Source organism: Carcharodon carcharias, chromosome 3, assembly GCF_017639515.1.
Source record: "Carcharodon carcharias isolate sCarCar2 chromosome 3, sCarCar2.pri, whole genome shotgun sequence".
Classification (NCBI taxonomy): Eukaryota; Metazoa; Chordata; class Chondrichthyes; order Lamniformes; family Lamnidae; genus Carcharodon; species Carcharodon carcharias.
The window spans coordinates 191,718,211-191,740,442 of NC_054469.1; the positions used below are offsets into that span (position 1 = coordinate 191,718,211).

A 22,232-nucleotide genomic window follows, 5' to 3' on the forward strand; every position below is an offset into this window, starting at 1 on the left:
CAAGGTATAGCTCTAGTTGGGGTGGGGGGAGCATAAAAGATTTAAAAATATTTAAAAATAATGGAAATAGGTGGGAAAAGAAAAATCTATATAACTTATTGGAAAAAACAAAAGGAAGGGGGAAACAGAAAGGGGGTGGGGATGGAGGAGGGAGCTCAAGACCTAAAGTTGTTGAATTCGATATTCAGTCCGGAAGGCTGTAAAGTGCCTAGTCGGAAGATGAGGTGTTGTTCCTCCAGTTTGCATTGGGCTTCACTGGAACAATGCAGCAAGCCAAGGACAGACATGTGGGCAAGAGAGCAGGGTGGAGTGTTAAAATGGCAAGCGACAGGGAGGTTTGGGTCATTCTTGCGGACAGACCGCAGGTGTTCTGCAAAGCGGTCACCCAGTTTACGTTTGGTCTCTCCAATGTAGAGGAGACCACATTGGGAGCAACGAATGCAGTAGACTAAGTTGGGGGAAATGCAAGCGAAATGCTGCTTCACTTGAAAGGAGTGTTTGGGCCCTTGGACGGTGAGGAGAGAGGAAGTGAAGGGGCAGGTGTTGCATCTTTTGCGTGGGCATGGGGTGGTGCCATAGGAGGAGGTTGAGGAGTAGGCGGTGATGGAGGAGTGGACCAAGGTGTCCCGGAGGGAACGATCCCTACGGAATGCTGATGGGGGGGTGAGGGGAAGATGTGTTTGGTGGTGGCATCATGCTGGAGTTGGCGGAAATGGCGGAGGATGATCCTTTGAATGCGGAGGCTAGTGGGGTGATAAGTGAGGACACGGGGGACCCTATCATGTTTCTGGGAGGGAGGAGAAGGCGTGAGGGCGGATGCGCGGGAGATGGGCCAGACACGGTTGAGGGCCCTGTCAACGACCGTGGGTGGAAAACCTCGGTTAAGGAAGAAGGAGGACATGTCAGAGGAACTGTTTTTGAAGGTAGCATGTAATTAGAGTTGAGCAGATCAGGCATGATATAATTGAATAACAGAGGAGGCACAAAGGTCTGAATGGTAATTCCTGTTCCCAATGTTCCTACATTGTATGTTTCTAAAATCGGATTTCTAAAGATGTAAAGTATTGCACAGTTTATGATCCTTGGAAGGAGTGATTAGAGTAGGAAATGTCTGATCAGTTTTGATCTTGGTTCAGTGGTGCTACAGAAAAGATCATTGGAATATAGAGGAGCTAAGAGAGGAAAGGTTAGGGGCTTGAAGACCACAAAGATTGTTATTAAGAAATAAAGGGATTAGTAGTTGAGAACTGTTTGAGAGAAAGTAAATGTTCAGCAAGAAAGGAAAAAGGGCTGGTAGCCGTAAATTTGATGGCAAACACTGAACATGATGGAAGTTCTATTTCATCTGCTGTGAAAAGGGTCACGACTGTCAATGGATCAAAGAGGACTGAAAATAGTATTGTCACAGGTAAGAGTTAGTAGTTCAACAAGAGTTAGTAGCTGTTGGCTGGATGTAAAGTTTGTGAAGAAACTCTTTCTTTGATGAAACGATGAAGCGGCCATTGATATGAAACGTGGGTTAAGTAGGAAATTATTTATTCAAAAAATGAGAGGAAGAGGTATTAACCACAGGCAGTTTACCCACTGTCATTTCATAGAATAGTACATCACAGGAGGTTATTTGGTTTGTTGAGTGTGCATGGGCTGTTTTGAAAACCAGTGTGTAAGCTCCACTCCTTTGCTTTTTCTCCATATCCCTGCAACTTACACTCCTTCAAGTGTTTATCCAATTCTGTTTTTGCAGGCTTGGATCCGTATCCACCAGCATTTTATTACCTTATTTATCATCACAGGGTTGTAACAGTTGATAGTGTCAATGTCTTATTAATCACATTAAAGTTCAATGGCAATCACTGTTGGAAAGGTTTAATGGCAGTTACATTGTTAAGACAATTGCTGTTGAAAAAGTTTAATGGCAATTACATTGTTAAGACAATTGCATTGTTAAACAGTGAAGGAGTTGGTCCAAGCTGCGTGGAATGCCTGAGGTGGCAGCTGTGGCTATGGAAGGTGCGTCTTGCAAGACGTCGAAGCAGTTGCTGCCTAAAGTCACCAAGAAGCCTCCCAAGAAACGGAGGAAATCTTGCAAGCAGAGCTATTCCACTTACGTGTACAGGATGCTGACCCAGGTCCACCCTCCCACCAGGACCTCGTCCAAGGCCATGAGTGTTATGAATTCTTTCGTTGTTGACATTTTCGAGCTCATTGCCTCCGAGGCTTTGCACCCCATTCACTACAACAAGCACCACACCATCTCGGCCAGAGAGATCCAGAGCGTCGTTTGCTTCATGTTGCCAGGGGAACTGGCCAAACGCACTGTCTCCAAAGGCACCAAAGTAGTCACCAAATGCAGCTCCATTAGGTCGATCATTCTGAAGATTATAAATGAGTACAGCTGGAACACTTGAGGGAGGAAGAACTGGGAGAGTCTGTTACTTTGTTTTGCTGTCTGGGGAATAACCCTGTTTTAAAGTACAGGCTAGTTTCAGACTTTTTTTTCCCCTCAAAATAGAATTAGTGGAACTAGCATTAGAGACTGCTAATGTTTAAAGAAGATATATCCAAACACGTAGCATTTAACTGACAACTGCGCCACATTTCACATTTTGAAGCAAAAACAAACATTATTGTGTATCAAGAGAAACTAAACAAGCACTACTAACAACACTATAGCTTATAAAGACCTCTGTTATAAACTAAGTTCTACATTTTACTCCACACCCCCTCCTCTCCCTCCCCTACCAAGACTTCCCTTATCTTACAAAATCTTGAAGGTTCATTCACCTTTTCTGGGAACAACCCAAAGCTATGCTACAGCTCTCTGGAATTCACTTCAATTCTCCCTAGTCATCCAGCTATTCTCTGAGGAAAGATCCTATGAGGGTCCTCCCATTAACTTTTTTTTGGCAATGTGACCCCACACCTTTTCTTGGCAGACCTCACAAAGGTAGATGCTTCAGCTCCTTGTTCAGGTTGCCTGCAGGTACCCAGCTGCCTTCCCACTGCTTCCCAAACAAACTCTGCTGACTGCTTTCTGTTCTGTGAGGACTGCTGTAGATTTTTCCATTAGCTGCAAGCTAGAACAGATCTTGGGCTGCTTCTTACCTCATTAAACTGAGATAGAACCCCAACTGCATTATTTGTGATGAATGATAAAGTCTGCTTTATCTGCTTTATCATTTTGTCTGCTTAAGAAACAGGCCTGAGTGACATTATTTTCTTTGGCTGTCACAACTCAGTGAGTTGCAGCCTACACAAGACCAAATCTGCAACTACATCTGGCTATTCTCAAACTGAACTGCTTGCTTCTGTCAGCAAATATGTGTGCGCGCGCGCATGCACACACACACACACACACACACACACACACACACAAATAAAACAAAAGAACCTTCTAACCAAGGCACCATCTTGAATCACTATCTCTATAGTAATGTGGCATGTTTTGGGATGATTCAAACAGAAATGCAAATGTATTATTTTACCTCAATACAACTCTTTGATTCTGTAACCCATATGAAATTTTTCTAATGGAGTTTTGTCATATTATGACCCTCTTTCACAGAATTGCTAGCTTTTATGGAGATAACAGCAGGCATCCTGGCTCTGACCAGAGATCAAATATTAAAAATCCATGCAAGAAGATGTATTTCATGTGTTTTAGGAATGGCAATAGGTTCAAATAGAATTATACTTAAGTGATATTAATGTTCTTTAGTTTCATCAGGGATTGGTTGATCGAATCAAACAGCATTTCCTTCGTTTGTTCGTAATAGGCAGAGTATAGACCATAGTTAACCAGCCTACACTTCCATGATTGGGCAGCACTTGCTGAACAATCCTGAGTGTACTCAAAGCTACACCAACAACCAATTTGAGACAATCAGTCGAGCTCATAACATGACCTATTTGCGATTGCTAGAAGTGGCACATACATTCTCTGCAAACAAAAGGATCTTGCACCTCTTTTCAATTCAAAAACAAAAATACCTGGAAAAACTCAGCAGGTCTGGCAGCATCCACGGAGAGGAGCACAGTTAACGTTTCGAGTCTGAATGACCCTTCAACAGAACTAAGTAAAAATAGAAGAGAGGTGAAATATAAGCTGGTTTTTTTTGGAGGGGGGGAACAAGAAGAGCTGGAAAGAGGACCAGTGATAGCTGGAGATATCCAGAAGATGTCACAGACAAAAGGACAAAGAGGTGTTGAAGGTGGTGATGTTATCTAAAGGAATGTGCTAATTAAGGGTGGAAAGCAGGACGAGCAAGATATAGATAGCCCTAGTGGGGGTGGGTGGGGAGAAGGGATCGAAATAGGCTAAAAAGTAGAGATAAAACAATGGATGCAAATACTTAAAAATAATGGAATTAGGTGGGAAAAGAAAAATCCATATAAATTATTGGAAAAAACAAGGAGGGGGAAAATCAGAAAGGGGGTGGGGATGGAGGAGAGAGTTCATGATCTAAAATTGTTGAACTCAGTATTCAGTCCCGAAGGCTGTAAAGTGCCTAGTCAGAAGGTGAGTTGCTGTTCCTCCAGTTTGCGTTGAGCTTCACTGGAACAATACAGCAAGCCAAGGACGGACATGTGGGCATGAGAGCAGCGTGGAGTGTTGAAATGGCAAGCGACAGGGAGGTCTGGGTAATGCTTGCGGACAGACCGAAGGTGTTCCGCAATGTGGTCACCCAGTCTGCGTTTGGTCTCTCCAATGTAGAGGAAACTGCATTGGGAGCAACGAATGCAGTAGACTAAGTTGAGGAAAGTGCAAGCGAAATGCTGCTTCACTTGAAAGGGAGTGTTTGGGCCCTTGGATGGTGAGGAGAGGGGAAGTAAAGGGGCAGGTGTTGCACCTTCTGCAGTTGCATGGGAGGGTGCTGTGGGAGGGAGTTGAGGTGTAGGGGGTAATGGAGGAGTGGATCTGGGTGTGCCGGAGGAAACGATCCCTGCGGATTGCCGTGGGGGGGTGGGGGCTGGTGAAGGGAAGATGTGTTTGGTGGTGGCATATTGCTGGAGTTGGCGAAAGTGGTGGAGGATGATCCTTTGAATGCGGAGGTTGGTGGGGTGATAAGTGAGGACAAGGGGGACCCTATCATGTTTCTGGGAGGGAGAAGGTGGTGTGAGGGCGGATGCGAGGGAGATAGGCTGGACACAGTTGAGGGCTCCGTCAACCGCAGTGGGTGGAAAACCTCGGTTAAGGAAGAAGGAGGACATGTCAGAGAAACTGTTCTTGAAAGTGGCATCTATTAGGACAGATGCGACGGTGGCGAAGGAATTGAGAGAATGGGATGGAGTCCCTACAGGAAGCGGGGTGTGAGGAGCTGTAGTCGAAGTAGCTGTTGGAGTTAGTAGGCTTGTACTGGATATTGGTGGAAAGTCTGTCACCAGAAATTGAGACAGAGAGGTCAAGGAAGGGAAGGGAAATGTCAGAGGTGCACCATATGAGAATGATGGAGGTGTGGAAATTGGAAGCAAAATTAATAAATTTTTCCAGATCCAGACAAGAGCATGAAGCAGTACTAAAGTAATCATCGACGTACCGGAGAAAGAGTTGTTGGAGGGGGCCGGAGTAGGACTGGAACAAGGAACTTTCCACATACCCCATAAAGAGACAGGCATAGCTGGAGCCCATGTGGGTACCCGTAGCCACACCTTTTATTTGGAGGAAGTGAGAGGAGTTTAAAGAGAAATTGTTCAGTGAGAGAACAAGTTCAGCCAGATGGAGGAGAGTAGTGGTGGATGGGGATTGTTCAGGCCTCTGTTCAAAGAAGAAGCGGAGAGCCATCAGACCATCCCCGTGGGCCATCAGACCTAATTGCTGTCCTGGGGGAAAAAAAACATGCAGGATGTAGGACGATCGGCGTGAGTCTTGGCACTTCTGGTGCCTACCTCTCCTTCCTCACCCTCAGCATTCCCTGGTGGTTCCCTGCCACCCACTCAATCTCCCCCTGGTGATCTAGCCTCCCTGCCCTCAAATGACTCTCCCTTCCCCCCAATCTCAGGTTTACGTCACCCCCCCTCCTGTCAAACCAGACTCTGGGCCTCGGGCCCCTTGTCAATGAACTCCCAGGTCTCTGGCCCCTCGCCGCCTAACTCCTGGGGGGGTCCCTGACGACTGCCTCCATCCATTCCCGCCCAAGACACACTCTAACCACTTTCCCTACCCCCAACCAACGACTCTCTTCATCCCCAAACTGATTTCCTAAACCCAATCCCATTACTTGCCTCGCTCCCGCTGCATTCACTGGCCCTCACTAGCTGAAAAACTGCAGCAGAGCCTGCCTCACTGTCAGTTCTGGTTCTGGCTGGCCTTGCAAGTTGAGGTCTCTGGTGGTGGGGGTCGGTGTGGAGGGGAAGAGAGGGGGGAGGATAAGGGGGAGAGAGAGATGGGGCAGGGCCCTGTGGGTGCAGTGGTGTGCTGCGCTCATTATAGCTTATGAAAAAAGAGATTAAACTAGTTTATCAAGATATATGTTAAAACAGAGTTTGCTTTTTCTAACATTAGCTCAGCTTTAGTATGTTTGAAGCAATGAAATGCAAAAATACGGGAAACAAACTCTGATTATTTTTGGTGTCAGAATGCTTAAAGTAAGTGATTTTGCTAGTTGTAAATGTTTGAGCACTGCGCGCAATTGATGACGATATCATTTGCACTGCTTGCAATGTTAAATGATAATCTAAATGATTGCTTTGAGTGTAAATGATGGCTAAATGATTGCCTTTGAGTACAACTGATGTCAAATGAGTGCAAATGAACACTGCTAAATGTTATTGATGTCAAAATTTTTGGGTAGTATAAATTGTTGTGATTGTTTGAAATTTGGCATTCTTGCATTTGTCCGGATGGGCTGAATGGCCTCTTTTTGTACTGTAATTTTTCTATGGTTCTAACTTGCACTTAAAGAGCTTTAAATTTATTTAGTACTTAAAATATCCTTCCCCGCACCCCCCACAGCTTCCTGCCAGTGTGCAGTGATTTATAGTAATATTATTGAATGAAATTTATGTTGTTCTTGTTGCTCCAGCTGCCTGAATGCTTGCACATACTGCAAAACCAAGCACGCAAGAGGAGACCTGGCTAGTTACTCGGTCGCAGAGCTAGTAGACAGAGCCATCCATTCTTTCCAAGGTAAAATTAAACGGTGTTAGATTTGTGCAGCTTATAAATGTTTTTTCTGGGATTAAAAAAAATCATTTCCAAAGCAGAACGTTTGTGGTTTTTAAAGCAAAAGATTTGGTAATGTGCCTCTTTTATTATTTCTACAGTTGTGTACACTGGGAAGGTGGGGAGAACAAAAGATTTGATATAGTACTTGCTAATATGTGTTGCACGCTGCTGTGGATGTTGGATAACCTTGTTTGTTACACCAAAGATTGAGGCTATCAAATGTTCAATAATTGCAGTCATTTATTTTGTTACATTCATTAATCTTGACTCTGGGTTGACAGCCGTTTAGTTGACTCTCAGCTGCCCTGTCAAATGGCCTAGCAAGCCAATCAGTTACATCAAACCGCTACAGAAAATTTAAATAATAATAAAACCAGACAGACCATCCAGCTTTGACCGAAGAACTAAAAATGGCAGAGGTACACCCTGCCCTGTGCTTGCAAAGTTTGTCCTGACTAATATTTGGGAACTTGTGCCAAAATTGGTAGAGCTAGCCCACAGACTAGCATAGCAACAGTCTAAAGCCGTCATACTCACTGAACCATACCTTACAGCCAATGTCCCAGACTCTGCCGTCACCATTCCTGGGTATGTCTTGTCCCACCAGCGGGATGGACCTACCAGAGGTGTCAGCACATTGATGTACAGCCAGGAGGGAGTGGTCCTGGGAATCCTCAACATTAAATCCGAACCCCATGAATTCTTGTGGCATCTGTTCAAACATTGGCAAGGAAAGCTCCTGTTGAATACCACCAAAGCCTTCCTTCAGCTGGAGGATCAGAGCTCCTCCATGTTGAACACTACGTGGGGAAAAAAAGAGAGTACCAAGGTCACAGAATACACTTTGGGTGGGGGACTTCAATGTCCATCACAAAAAGTGACTCGGTTGCACCACGACTGACTGAGCTGACTGAGTCCATATCCACCAGACTGAGCCTAGAGGTGAAAGAACCAAGAGGAAAAACCTTACTTGACTCCATCCTCAGCAATTTATCTGCCACAGATGCACCTGTTCATGACAGTAATGGTAGGAATGGCTGTGGCAAAGTTGTCATTGAGATGAAAGCCAATCTTCACACTTAGAGCATCCTCCATCATGTTGTGTAGCACTGCTGATGATGGCCCACAACATGTCATGGATGTCCAATTTTGTACTGCTTGATCAGTTGTGTTGATCCTATTTAGCATTCAGCTAAACTGGAGGAGAAGGTTCCAATGCCATCCCCATCTACAATGTTGGTGGAGCCCAGCACATCAGTGCAATAGACTAGATTGAAATATTTGTAACCATCTTCCGTCAGAATTGTCGAGTGAATGATCCACCTCAGCCTCCTCCTGAGGTCTCCATCTTCAGCATGCCTTCAGGCAACTCAGTTCACTCCACGTGATATCACGAAATGACTGAAGGCACTAGATACAAAAAAGACAGTGGCTCCTGACATTGTTCCGGTTGTTATACTGAAGACTTGTCCTCCCAAGTGAGCCTTGCCCTTGGCCAAGCTGCTCCAGTATAGGTACAACACAGCACCTACCTGTCAATGTGGAAAATTGCCCAGATGTACCCTGTGCACAAAAAGCAGGGCATATCCAATCTCTGCCCCATCAGTCTACTGTCATTGATCAACAAAGTGATGAAAAGTATCGTTGACAGTGCTATCAAGTGGCACTAACTCGCAACAAGCTGTGAGAAGCGAGGACTCAAGAGAGGCTGCAAAGAGGTTAAGTCAGTGGGCAACAAGATGGCAGATGGAGTATCATGTGGGTAAGTGTGAGCTTATTCATTTTGGTAGTAAGAATTGAAAAGCAGAATATATTTTAAAAGGTGTGAAACTTGTAAATGTTGACGTTCAGACGGACTTGGCTGTACTCGTACAAGGAGTGAAAGGAACACATAGTTAGCATGAAGGACAGCAAACAATTAGAAAGGCAAATGGTGTGCTGGTCTTTATTGCAAGGGGATTGGGGTACAAGAAGAAGGAAGTTTTGCTACAATTGCACATTGCTTTGATGAGATGGCATCTGGAGTACTGTGTGTAGTTTTGGTCTCCATGTATAAGGAAGGATATACTTGCCTTGGATATGGTACTCAAAGGTTACTAGAATGGGCCCTGGAGTGATAGGGTTGTCCTACGATGAGAGGCTGAGAAAATTTGATCCATATTCTCTAGAGTTTAGAAGAATGAGAGGTTATCTCATTGAAACCTACAAGATTTTGAAAGGGCTTGATGGAGTAGACGCTAGATTTTGTTTCCCCTGGGTAGGAAATCTAGAACAAGGAGGCATGATCTCAGAATAAGGGTCCAAGGACTGAGATGATGAGGAATTCCTTCACTTGAAGGGTTATGAATCTTTTGAAATTTTCCAACACAAAGGTATATGTGCCATCGTTGAATATTTAAGGCTGAGATTGACAGATTTATGTTATCTAAGGGAATCAAGGGGTATGAGGCGCGGGTGGGAAAATGGAGTTGAGGCCAAAGATCAATCAGGATCATAAGTAAATGGGAGAGCAGGCTGGGGGGTATACATGGTCCACTTGGTAATCCTATTTCTCGTGTTCTTATGTGACACCCTACTCACTGATGCTCAGTTTGGGCTTTGCAGAACCAGCCAGCTCCAGATCTCATTACTTCCATTGCCCAAACATGGATAAAAGTGCTGAATTCCAGACTTGAGGTGAGAGTGACTGCCCTTGACATCATGGCAGCATTTGACCAAATGTGGCATCTAGGAGCCTTAGACCAATTGAAATCATTTGGAATACGGTGGAAAGCTCTCCATAGGTTGGAGTCATACCGAGCACAAAGGAAGATGGTTGTAGTTCTTGCAGGCCAATCATCTTAGCCCCAGGACATCCATTCATAAGTTCCTCAGGGTCCTGCCTGGGCCCATCATCAGCTGCTTCATAATAACCTTCCCTCCAACATAGAGTCAGAAGTGCAGATGTTTGCTGATGATTGCACAATGTTCAGTACCATTCATAACTCCTCAGCACTGAAGCAGTCCGTGTCCATTTGCAGCAAAACTAGGACAACGTATTCAGTTTTAGGTTGATCAGTGACATTCATGCTACGAAAGCGCAAGACATCTCCAACAGGTGAAAATCTACCTATCTATCTTTGATATTCAATGGCTTTGCCATTTTTGATCCCCCACCATCAGTATCATAGTATTGGGTAGGTTTTCATTGACTAAAAGCATAACACTAGCCATATAAAAACTGTAGCTGCAAGGGTCTGGGGAAAATGCAATGATTAATTCACCTCCTGACTCCCAAAATCCTGACCACTGTCAATGAGGCAAAAGTCAGGAGTGTGATAGAATACTCTCCACTTGCCTGGATGAGTGCAACTTGAACAACACTCCAGAAGCTCAACGCTATCCAGAACAGCCTGCTTGATTGGCATCCCATCCACCACCTGAAACGTTTGCTCCCTCCATCACCAGCACACAGTGGCAGAAGAATGGCCTATTTACAAGAACACAACTTGTCCAGGTTCTTTTGATAGCACTTTCTAAACCTGTGACTTGTACCACCTAGAAGAACAGACAACAAACACATGGGAACACCACCACTTGCAAATTCCCCTACAAGTTACTCACCATCTTGGCATGGAACTGTATCACCATTCTTTCACTGTCACCGCATCAAAATCTTGGAACTCTCTCCCTAACAGCACTGTGGGTGTACCAATGCCACATTGACAGCAGTGGTTCAAGAAAACGACACACCACCGCACTGTCAGGCAGTTAGGAATGAGGAATAAATGCTGGCCTGACCAATGATACTTGCATTCCAAGAATTAATTATTTTTTAAAAAATTAAATATTGTTTAGTATTCAGTGCCTGAGAGTTACCTCTTTGTGATGCAATGCTAGCCTTTTCTCTGAGTGGAAAGAAGGAAGATGATCACATGTCAGATTTAGCAAATTTTTATTTGAGGAAGAGAAGTATATAATGTTGGGTTTCGGTTGTGTAAGTACATTAAATTATTTTGTAGTCATGTACCCATTTATAATTTAATCCTGATCCTTAGTATTCTATTTTTGATGTCACGTTTTTACATTGCTGTGGCCTATGTGTATTATTTGTGCTAATCCAGGTCAGTAGGCCCATTTTGAAGAACCTTCATCCTTTTTGATACAAGGAACTTATGGCTCTGATTCACTGACCATGCGACTACTATGGATCTGTCCATTAGTCTTTATTACATTTATCTGATTCGAACAAGACTTTAAATTACTCCCAGGAGAATGCCTCCTCTGCTTCTGTTTTGTGGACTTATTGTGTTTAAAAAAAAAAACCAGGGATAATGGTTATCAGAGACTATGTCAAACTTTGCTTTTATTGATTGCGATTTTGAGACTTCTTTAAGTATTTTAGAAATTGCATTCACTCACTGTTCTTTTTTCCCCTGGAAACCACAAATCAGTTGTCTTCAACATGTTTCCCTCAACCAGCATGACCAAAAATGTTTTTCTATACTTTTCACTTATTTTTGTTTGTGGAACCGTGCTGTGTGCTAATTTGCTACCATGTTTGTCTATATACCAAAAGTGACTTGACTTTAGAAAGAATTAATTGTGAAGCACTTTGAGACGTTCAGAGAGACTTTATGAAACTTCATATAAATGTAAGCTCTGTTTTTATTTAAAAGAGCAATTGCCTTCTCTTCTGGCAAGCAGTGAAATTTTGTGAATGGCGCATGACCCCCCCCCCCCCCCCCCCCCCCTCCCCCAGCCATCTCCCATCTGGAGCCTGCCAATACATTGGAGGCAGCTTCATGGCGGGAGGTCAGAATGCCATTATATGATCTTGCAGATTGAGGTGTAAAGAAGCAGAAAGGCTGTGCATAGCATTTCTGTTGATATTTGAAGTACTTCTCCCTGAACTCTGATCCCCAAGATGGCTTTAACTGCTATTTGTGGGATGCTGTTTGGACCTTTAGGCGAGCACCTCCATTTTGTAGTGCTATCTTGCTCTTCATCAGGCTGAGCAGTGCTCAGTTTTCTGTGAATCTGCATTTAGCTCAACATCTACATCAGCCACCTCATCCACTCCCTTCATCTCCACTTTCAAGTAAACCTCCACCAACTCCACCTCCAAGCCCATCACATACGGCTGGAGAGCCTTATAATAAAGGAAAGTGTGGTGAATATATATTTCTTATTTTGTTTAACAGCGGCTCATCTTTATATTTATTAAAAACATTGTTTTTATTGCCTTTTATTCTCTACACATATGAAATTTTTTTGACTGGTTCGAACCTATCTAATTGACTCCCATTATAAAATATGTTCGGTGTTTGCGAAGTTCTCCAAGAACGTAACCCCTGCGAATGGTGGGACTTTATTGTATTGAAGGTTCAGTTTGACTTGACTAAACGGAGCCTCTAATACTATCTACTTTTTCGTCGCAGTGGAAGGTCAAAATGTGCAAGTTTTTTCTCCCTTTACTTGACAGCTGGGCAACGTTCATGACCTTAACCGAGATATCGTTATCTTTTGGCACTGTATCAGCAGGCTATTTGATGACAGGTTGGAGGAGACGATTGAGGCTGAACCCTAACTCTGTCTTCACACAACATATATACAAAGTTTTTGCAGCAGGATCACTAGTTAGTGATTAGGAGCGGGAACCACAGCCAATTCCTCCCTCCCTAACCCAGATGGCCTGAGTCTAATTGTAGCTCCCCTAATACTGTCCTTATTCAGATATCAGACCAAGATCAAACTAAACAGTGCATTGATTCTGCAGTACATTGGGTGATTCTAAACACTGTACTTAAATGCTTATATACGGTTGGGGCTGGATGGAGCAGCAATTTTGTGTATTGGTAGAAATATTGATAGAGTAAGGATCCATTAAAGTTGCATTTATATCAGATTGCTGACTGACATTGGTATTTGACATGGCAATGCATAGTAAGCAGACTAGACCTCTCAGCAGATTGACCTCCGTCTGCTTAGCACAGCATGGCATTTAACATGTTAGAGTTCTGCTTCCCAGCAGCTTATTTTTAACGTTCGACGAGTGTTGGTAGGAGTGATGCTTCACTTCTGTCGAAGGGTCATGAGGACTCGAAACGTCAATTCTTTTCTTCTCCGCCGATGCTGCCAGACCTGCTGAGTTTTTCCAGGTAATTCTGTTTTTGTCTTCACTTCATTAGTTGACCAAGAGGTGCAATGAAATGCCTGAATTCGAATAAAGTTCAGTTGCGTGCTGAACTGGTACTATATTAGAACCATTACAAACACAAAACAGTATAAAATGATCTGCACAAGGGTGTCTAACACCACTTAGCTATAATGTGTTCTGATGTCAAATCATGTCTCCATTGCAAACATAAAGCAAGGTAAAATGATCTCCATAAGGATGTTTAGCATCATTTGGCAATAATGTGGTCTGATATCAAATTATGACTGGCACCCACGTTGTAATGGTACCTTTTGCATCTGTTCCTGCCCAAAACCTTTTCACATCAACACAATAAGTGCTCATATAACTGCAAAACATAAAAGCAAAATACTGGGAAGCTGGAAATCTGAAATGAGGCTGGTTGTGAAGAAGACATGGATCAGAGTTGCAGTAAAGTGAAGTAGAAATGGAGTTGGTGATGTTTATAGAGACAAGCAGGGGCAGCCTTGGTCATTGTTGGGGATTTGAAGCTCCACATCAAACAAGACACTGAGATTAAACATTGTTGTGTGAATTCCAAGTGGGCAGCCAGAAAGTGGGATGGAATTCTGAGTTAGGTGAAATCTGAAAGGATAGCTTAGTTGCTAAGTAGGAACAAGTTCAGATCAGACAGAACCATGCCCCTTTTACCTATTGGCCTCCAGCACTGTTTCCCCGCAGTTAACTCTCTCTGACTTCTGCTGACTCCTTAAAACTATATACCCCCAAACTTGGAGATTTGGTGCCAAAATGCAATTAACTAGGATAATAAACCACAATTTGATTTGTTTGAAACTACATGTTGCATTTAAGTAGCACTGTTAATATAGTGTAATGGCCCAAGATTGCTATCAGACAAAATGAGATATCAGGACAGCTTGTTCACAGATGTAGGGTGTGAGAAGAGAGAGCTGAGAAGGAGAGGATTAGGGAAGGAATTCCAGAGCTTAGGGCCAAGGCTGCTGAAGGCATGGCAGCCAATGGTGGAGCAATAAAAATTGTGCCAGATTCCAGAATAAAAAAAGTTGCAGAGATCTTGGAGGGTTGTAAGGCTGAAGATCACAGAGATAGGGAGAGTGAGGCAATTCAAAATTCTGATTTACATATGATTTTGGAAGGTGACAAAAGATTCACGCCCGAAATGCCAACTCCTTTGTTGGCTCTGCCTGATCTGATAGATTCTAGCATTTTCTGTTTCTGCTTTGGTAGAAGCTGAATCCAGTTTATGTACGTGGTCCTAGATTACTCCTCTATTAAAGTTTTTAAAAAATGTTTTCTGTGGATACTCTTAGAATTATTCATAGATATCCTACTTCTCTCATCTAGAACTTCAGCAAATGTTCAATTGGGATTGAGTGAGTGAGGTAAAATGGACCACAATCCGTCTATTTCCACAGCAACCACATACAAATTAACAGGCAAATAATTTTGTACGAAGATAAAGGCAAAATACTGTGGATGCTGGAAATCTGAAACAAAAACAGAAAATGCTGGAAAAACTCAGGACTGGTAGCATCTGTGGAGAGAGGAACAGAGTTAGCATTTCAATGCTGAATGACTTCAAGAAGAGTCATTTGGACTTGGAACATTAGCTCTGTTTCTCTCTCCACCGATGCTACCGGAACTACTGAGTTTTTTCAGCATTTTCTGTTTCTATCCCCATCCCCAATGATGAGGGTGTCCAGAATATCAGTGCAAAGGTCAAGGCTGGAACATTTGTAACCATCTTCAGCCAGAAGTGCCAAGTGGATGACCCATTTTGGCAGCCTCCTGAGGTGGCCACCATCATAGATGCTGCCAGCCTTCAGACTCTTATTCATTCTGCATGATATCAGACACAGCTGAATGCACTGGTTAGAGCAAAGGCTTTGGGCCCTCTAAACATACTGGTCGTAGTACTGAAAACTTGTGCTCTAAAGCAAGCTGTGCCCTTAGCCAAAATGTTCCAGTACAGCTATAATACAGCATTTCCCTGACTATAGAAAATTGCCCAGGTGCATCTTTCCACGAAAAGTAGAACAATCCAATTCGTCAAAAGTCGCCCTATCAGTTATCAGCAAAATGATGGAAGGTGTTGTTGACATTGCTATCAGATGGTACTTACTCGATCACACCTTGCTCACTGATGCTCATTTTGGATTCTACCAGGGCTTAATCAACTCCAGACCACCTTGCAGCCTGGTCCAAACATGGACAAAAGAACTGAATTCCAGAGATGAGGTGAGAGTGGTTGCCCTTAGCATCAAGGCAGCAGTTGATTGAGTGAGGAGCCCCTAGTAAAGTTAAAGCCAATGGGAATCGGAGGGGAAACTTGGAACTGATTGGATTCAAACCTATTAAAAAGGAAGATTGTTGTGGTTGTGGAGGCCAACTATCTCATCTTTAGGACATCGCTGCAGGAGTACCTCAGAGTAATGTTCTCAGCCCAACCATCTTCAGCTGTTTCATCAATGCTCTTCCCTCCGTCACAAGGTCAGATGAGATGTTTTCTGATGGATAGCGTTCAATACCATTCACAACTTCTCAGATACTGAAGTAATTTGTGTCTGTATGCAGGAAGACCTGGACAACATTCAGGCTTGGTCTAATAAGTAGCAAGTAACATTTGCACCAAGCAAGTGCCAGGCAATGGGCATTTCCCCATGACATTCAATGGCATTACCATAACTGAATTCCCCACCATCAGCATTCTAAAGGTTACCATTAGGGTTACCAACCCACCATGCTTGGAGCCTTCAGAAATTGAAGATCAATCTCCAGGACACTGCTGTGTGCAACCCTGGAGAAAAAACATTGAGACATTAAAAAAGAATTTTTTGTTTTGTCATTTTCTTCACTTTCTTTGAGCTTTTCTCTTTATTGGATTAAACATATTGACAATCGGAGGAAAAGGCTGTTTGGCTAACAGCTAAGCATCATCCAATTTTTGTTTTCCATTTGGTACAGGAAGGCAGCACATCACAATGATGGATATGTTGGTCAATTAATGGCTGCAACATGGAGGCAAGACATATGATGAATCCTTGAGGAATACATATAATTACATTTGGCAACCCTAGTTACCATTGACCAGAAATTTAATTGGACCAGCCATATAAATACTGTGGCTGCAAGAACAGCTCAGAGGCTGGAAATTGTGCAGTGAGTAACTCACTACTTCCCAAAGCCTGTCCATCATCAGCAAGATTCAAGTCAAGGAAGTGATGGAGTACCTTCCACTTCCCTGGCTGAGTGCAGCTCCAACAACACTGAAGAAGCTCGACACCATCTAAAACAAAGCAGCCCACTTAATCGGCATCCTATCCACCACCTTAAACTTTCCCTCCACCACTGGTGCACAGTGGCAACAGTGCGCACCATCTATGAGATCTACTGCAGCAACTCGCCAAGACATCTTTCAAAACTTCTCCACTTAGAGGGACAAGGGCAGCGGATACATGGGAACTCAACCTTCAAGTTTCCTTCCAAGTCACTCACTGTCCTTACTTGGAAATATATTGCCATTTCTTCATCATTGTTGGACCACAAACCTGGAACTCTGTTTGTAACAGCACTTTGGTAGTACCTTCACCACAAGGACTGCAGCAGTTCATGAAGGTGGCTCAACACCTCAAGGGAAATTAAGGATGGGCAGTAAATGCTGGCCTTGCCAGTGAAGCTCACATTCCACAAATGAATAATATAACAGCAATACTAATTTTACCCACCTGTGGCCTTTTCTGTTTCTTACTGCATCTCATTTCTTTCTGTGAACTTGGGTTGGATACTGCAGCTGTGCGACTGTCGTTGAATGGTGCTGTAGCATTTGAGACAAAATAGATGAACTGATAGCGCAAATATAAATAAATAGGTACGATCTGATCTCTGTTATAGGGACATGGCTACAGGATGACATAGATTGGGACCTGAATATTGAAGGGTACGTGACCTTAAGGAAGGACAGGAAGTTAGGAAAAGGTGGAGGGGTGGCTTGTTAATTAATGAGGGTATTAGCACGTTAGAGAGGGATGACCTAGGTTTAGGAAACCAGGATGTAGAAACGGTTTGGGTTGACATGAGAAATGATAAAGTCAAGAAGCCCCCTCATTGTAACTACACAGTAGCACAGTGTATAAAAGAAGAAATAATGGGAGCTTGCCAGATAGATACAGCAATAATCATGGGGGATTTTAATCTCCATATAGATTAGAAAAATCAGATGGGCAAAGGTAGCATAGATGAGGAGTTCATAGAATGTTTTCGGGATAGTTTCTTAGAACAGCATGTTGTAGAGCTACCAGAGAGCAGGCTATACAAGACCTGGTATTGAGCAATGAGATAGGATGAATTGATAACTTCATAGTGAAGACACATCTAGGTAGCAGTGATCATAATATAATTGAATTTTACATTCATTTTGAGGGCGAAACAAGTCCTTCCAAAATTATTTTCAACTTAAATAAGGGCAATTATGAGGGTATGAAAGTGAGCTAGCTAAAGTGAACTGGCAAATGAGATGAAGGGATAGGACAATAGAGGTTCAGTGGCAGACATTTAAAAGGGTATTTCAGAATACACTGAATAGATGCATTTCAATGAGAAGGAAAAATTCCAAGGGGAGGGCCCACCATCTGTGATTAACTAAAAAAGTTCAAGACGGTGTCATGAAGCTATTAATGTATATAAAATTTTGGAAAACATTTTTCTTTTAAAATAGAGGTTTAGTCTGCGGGTGTGTCTTAATTGGATAAAAGCCAGCTAGCCTGGGTGCTTTGATGGGTACTAGTTTTGATATAGAAGAGAGATGGCGTGCATTTGCATTTGTTGAATTGAGCATTCAAGAAGTGGTGTGAAAACTTGATGCCTATTCAGCAGATACCAAGCCATATGTTTATAAAATTGATATTAAGGAGCTTCTTTGTTAAAGGGTGAAGTTCAAAGAGGCTGATGAGACAGTGAGAATTTTAATTCAATCAGTGGTGGTAGGTATAACTTCAGTTTTTGGGTGTGCAGAGCAGAGGTAATATAAGATCAAAAGGCAGCTGCAAGCCTCCAACTGGCTCCTCAGTGAAAGGAACCTTAGTTTGAATTCATAAGGTGAAAATGCTTTGTCTGGTGTCTGGTTAAGTCTATGGGTTGCTGTTGCCTTAATGGAGATTAGTTTGGGAATTTGTTAGAAGTTATGATAGTAGTAATTTGTAGCTGTGTGTTTGTATATTTAACTTGTGTAAATTAATAACGTTTCATTTAGTTTAATGTAAAACCTCGAAAACTGATGGTCTGATTCCTGAATTTAGAGTTACACCTCAAACATAACACTTAAAATTATAGCTTTTGACAGTTGTTTAAAGTTTCCCTCTAGGATTTTTAAATAACTCCACTTTACCAACTACATCATCCATAATAATTGGGGGCTTGCCTGGGATAAATGATATTTCTAATTTCTTGATTGGTTAGGCACTGATAAATTCTAAGCTTATGAAGATGAGAAGCACTTTGAATTCAGGAGTTGGTGAGGTAATTTAGAACTGGTGAGACTGCAAGATGGCTTTGGAAATTGCTAAGACTTGTCTGGGAGTAGAAGAGATAACTCTGAATGGGTTGGAGAGAATAACCAAAAGTAAATTAACACAGTTGGCTGATAAGTTACAATTGGTGTTACCTGCGGGGGCTAGGAAATATGATATAGTTAAAAGTATAGCACAGCATCTACAGTTGGAAGTGAAACCTGACACTAGTGAGTCACAGCTGGAGGTAGTGAGACTTCAGTTGCAAAAATTATAGCAAAAGCTAGAATTAGAAGCAAAGGACAGAGAAATGGCTTTTAAAAGGGAACTAGAAATTGTGGAGCTGGAGAAGGAGGAAAGAGAGAAAGAATTCCAACTACAAATGTTGGCAATTAGAAAGGAGATGTCAGGTGAGGAAGGATTTGTCTCCATACTAGAACCCAATGGGGATATGTTTAAATTTGCATAAGCTCTTCTAAAGTTTGAGGAAACAGATATTGAAGCATTCTTTATTTCATTTGAGAAGCCAGCCAAACAGAGGAAATAGCCACAGGAAAACTGGACATTATTATTACAGTCTAAGTTGTTGGGTAGGGGGCTTGAGGTATATGCTTCGCTTTCATAAGAAATATTGGTGAAATATGATGTGGTGAAAAAGGATGTTTTGAGTGCATATGAATTGGTTCCTGAAGCATAGAAGCAGAAATTTAGGAATATGAGAAAACAGTCTGAACAGACTTATATTGAGGTTGAAAGAGTAAAACTGAATAGTTTTGTCCGGTAGATGTGGGCGTTAAAAATAGAGACAACCTATGCAGCTTGTCATTCTTTTGGAAGTATTTAAAGATTCAATCCCTTCAGTAGTGAGAACTCATGTGGAGGAACAGAAGGTTGATCCTGTAAGACAAGCAGCAGATAGCTAATGATTATGAGCTGATTTGTAGAGCTAAAGCTATTTTTCCGTCACCCTTTCAAATTGGAAAAGGATAAAAAGTGGAAGGTGAAAGGAAGGCAGATAGTCAGGGAAGAGGAGGAGTGGCTGGAAGTTCCCCTGAAGCCTTTTCTCAGAACGCAGAGGAAGATGCTGAAGGTAGAAATGACATATGAAAATTGAGGTGTTTTCATTGTAGTACAGTGGGGCACATGAAATTGGTGTGTTGGAGATTGCAGGAAAAATCTGGAGGAATTATTGGGGTACAGAAAAGCTCTGGATGTAAAAGTACTGTGGGTTCTAAGGTTCAGGCACAGGAGAAACCAGTGGCTTGTGTACAGGTTAAACGGAGAGAATCAGTGAAAGGTAAAGAAGTGGGAATGTGTTCACAGTTTGTTCAAAAGAATTCTGAGGAGCAGGTTGCAGAAATGTTTAAAGACTTTGTATGTAAAGGGAAAGTCTTTCCATGTGTACAGTGTGGAGTGGGTAAAGTTCTTAAAATATTAAGAGACACAGGGGCTAGTCAATCCTTAATGTTGTGGGATAGTGATATTTGTTGTTCAAAGGGAGTGTTACCGGAACAGGTAATAATAAGTGGGGTTCATGGAGATGTTAAATCTATTCTGTTGTGGAAGGTAAATTTAAAGAGCAGATGGAAGACGGGTGAAGTTATAGTTGGAGTGGTGGAACAAAATGCCCATTGCAAGGGGTTCAATTTATTCTGGGTACTGATATGGCTGGATCGCAAATGTGGGTGATACCTATGATAATTGAGCAGCCTGTAGAAGTGTTTTCAACAGAAGTGCTACAGAAGGAACATCCTGGATTGTTTCCTTCCAGAACACCTTCGGTCTGTCCACAAGCATTACCCAGACCTCCCTGAAGCTTGCCATTTCAACACTCCACCCTGCTCTCATGCCCACATGTCCGTCCTTGGCCTGCTGCATTGTTCCAGTGAAGCTCAACGCAAACTGGAGGAACAGCACCTCATCTTCCAACTAGGCACTTTACAACCTTCCGGACTGAATATTGAGTTCAACAATTTTAGATCATGAACTCTCTCCTCCATCCCCACCCCTTTTCCGATTCCCCCCCCCCCCCCACTTTTTTTTCCAATAATTTATATAGATTTTTCTTTTCCCACCTATTTCCATTATTTCTAAATGTATTCTATCCATTGTTTTATCTCTACCTTTTAGCCTTTTTCAATTCCATCACCCCACCCCACCCCCACTAGGGTTATCTGTACCTTGCTTGTCCTGCTTTCTACCCTTAATTAGCACATTCCTTAGATAATATCACCACCTTCAACACCTCTTTGTCCTTTTGTCTGTGACATCTTTTGGTTTTCTCCACCTATCACTGGCCCTCTATCCAGCTGTATTTGTCCCACCCCCCTTAAACCAGCTTATATTTCACCTTTTTTCTATTTTTACTTAGTTCTGATGAAGGGTCATTTGGACTTGAAATGGTATCTGTGCTCCTCTCCATGGATGCTGCCAGACCTGCTGAGTTTTTCCAGGTGTTTTTGTTTTGGATTTCTAGCATCTGCAGTTTTTGCTTTTATCTGGATTGTTTCCTGATTGCCTTAAACCGAGATCAAAATCGGGAAGAACAAAATAAACAAGATAAGCAGGCAATTCAAAGGCAAGAAGAAGGTGTTCGAAATCCTATTAGCTGGCACTATGTTTGATAACATTGTTCAGTTGGAAAGAATGCAGAACAGTTCAGTTGAAGTGTTCAATTCAGAGAGGTTAGTGGAGTTACAGAAAAATGATTTGCAATTAAAACAGTTACATCAGAAAGCTTATTCAGAAACCATAGCAAAATGTATTCCAGTATGTTGTTATCTTCGAGGGAATACATTAATGAGAAAGTGGCGGTCGGATCATGTCTCAGCAAATGAAAGCTGGAGGGAGGTGCATCAGATTGTTATCCCATTCGGTTATAGAAGTGAGATTCTGAGGATTGCTCATGAAATTCTAATGGGGAGACATTTAGGAATTAGGAAAACACAGGAAAAGATATAGAGGTTTTTTTTTGGCCAGGATTGCATAAGGATATGTCAGGTAACAGGAAAATCACAAGCAGTGATTAAGCTGGCACCTTTAATCCCAGTACAGGATTTGTAGAATCTCTTACCAGGGTCACGATTGATTGTTTAGGACCTATCCCTAAGACTAAAAGTGGAAATCAGTATTTATTAACAAAAGTGGATATGTCCACTAGGTTTCCTGAAGCGATACCTTTAAGAAATATTACAGCTGAGAAGATTGTGTAGGAGTTAATTAATTTTTTTACCTAAAGAAATACAATCAGATCAGTGGTCAAATTTCATGTCACATGTGTTTAAGGAAGTAATGAACAGTTTGGGGATAAAACAGTTTAAGTCAACAGCTTATCATCTGGAGTCACAAGGAGCTTTGGAAAGATGGCATCACACTTTAAAAACTATGTTAAAGGCATACTGTC

General features: G+C 42.4%; 2 protein-coding genes across 11 annotated transcripts in view; one reads left to right on the top strand and one right to left on the bottom strand.

Annotated features, from left to right (window-relative positions):
- The window catches only part of cdkal1 (CDK5 regulatory subunit associated protein 1-like 1), a 923,378-nt gene that overhangs the window by 304,747 nt on the left and 596,399 nt on the right, over positions 1-22,232 (top strand). For all 5 annotated transcript variants that reach the window (XM_041184180.1, XM_041184181.1, XM_041184178.1 and 2 more), the window contains one exon: positions 7,023-7,126. In XM_041184180.1, the coding sequence (XP_041040114.1) occupies positions 7,023-7,126 (104 nt within the window). The remainder of the gene's footprint in view (positions 1-7,022; positions 7,127-22,232) is intronic.
- Positions 1-22,232, bottom strand: part of LOC121276143 — a 49,373-nt gene that overhangs the window by 15,825 nt on the left and 11,316 nt on the right. The window contains exons 2-3 of one of the 6 annotated variants that reach the window (XM_041184183.1): positions 17,051-17,139; positions 1,798-2,372 (exon numbers count right to left, since the gene is read on the bottom strand). In XM_041184183.1, the coding sequence (XP_041040117.1) occupies positions 1,920-2,372; positions 17,051-17,139 (542 nt within the window). In that variant the 3' untranslated portion in view covers positions 1,798-1,919. Of the gene's footprint in view, positions 1-1,797; positions 2,373-11,950; positions 13,361-14,945; positions 16,123-17,050; positions 17,140-22,232 lie in introns of those variants that run through there. The other 5 variants (XR_005942615.1, XR_005942616.1, XR_005942617.1 and 2 more) reach the window with 5 other exon arrangements.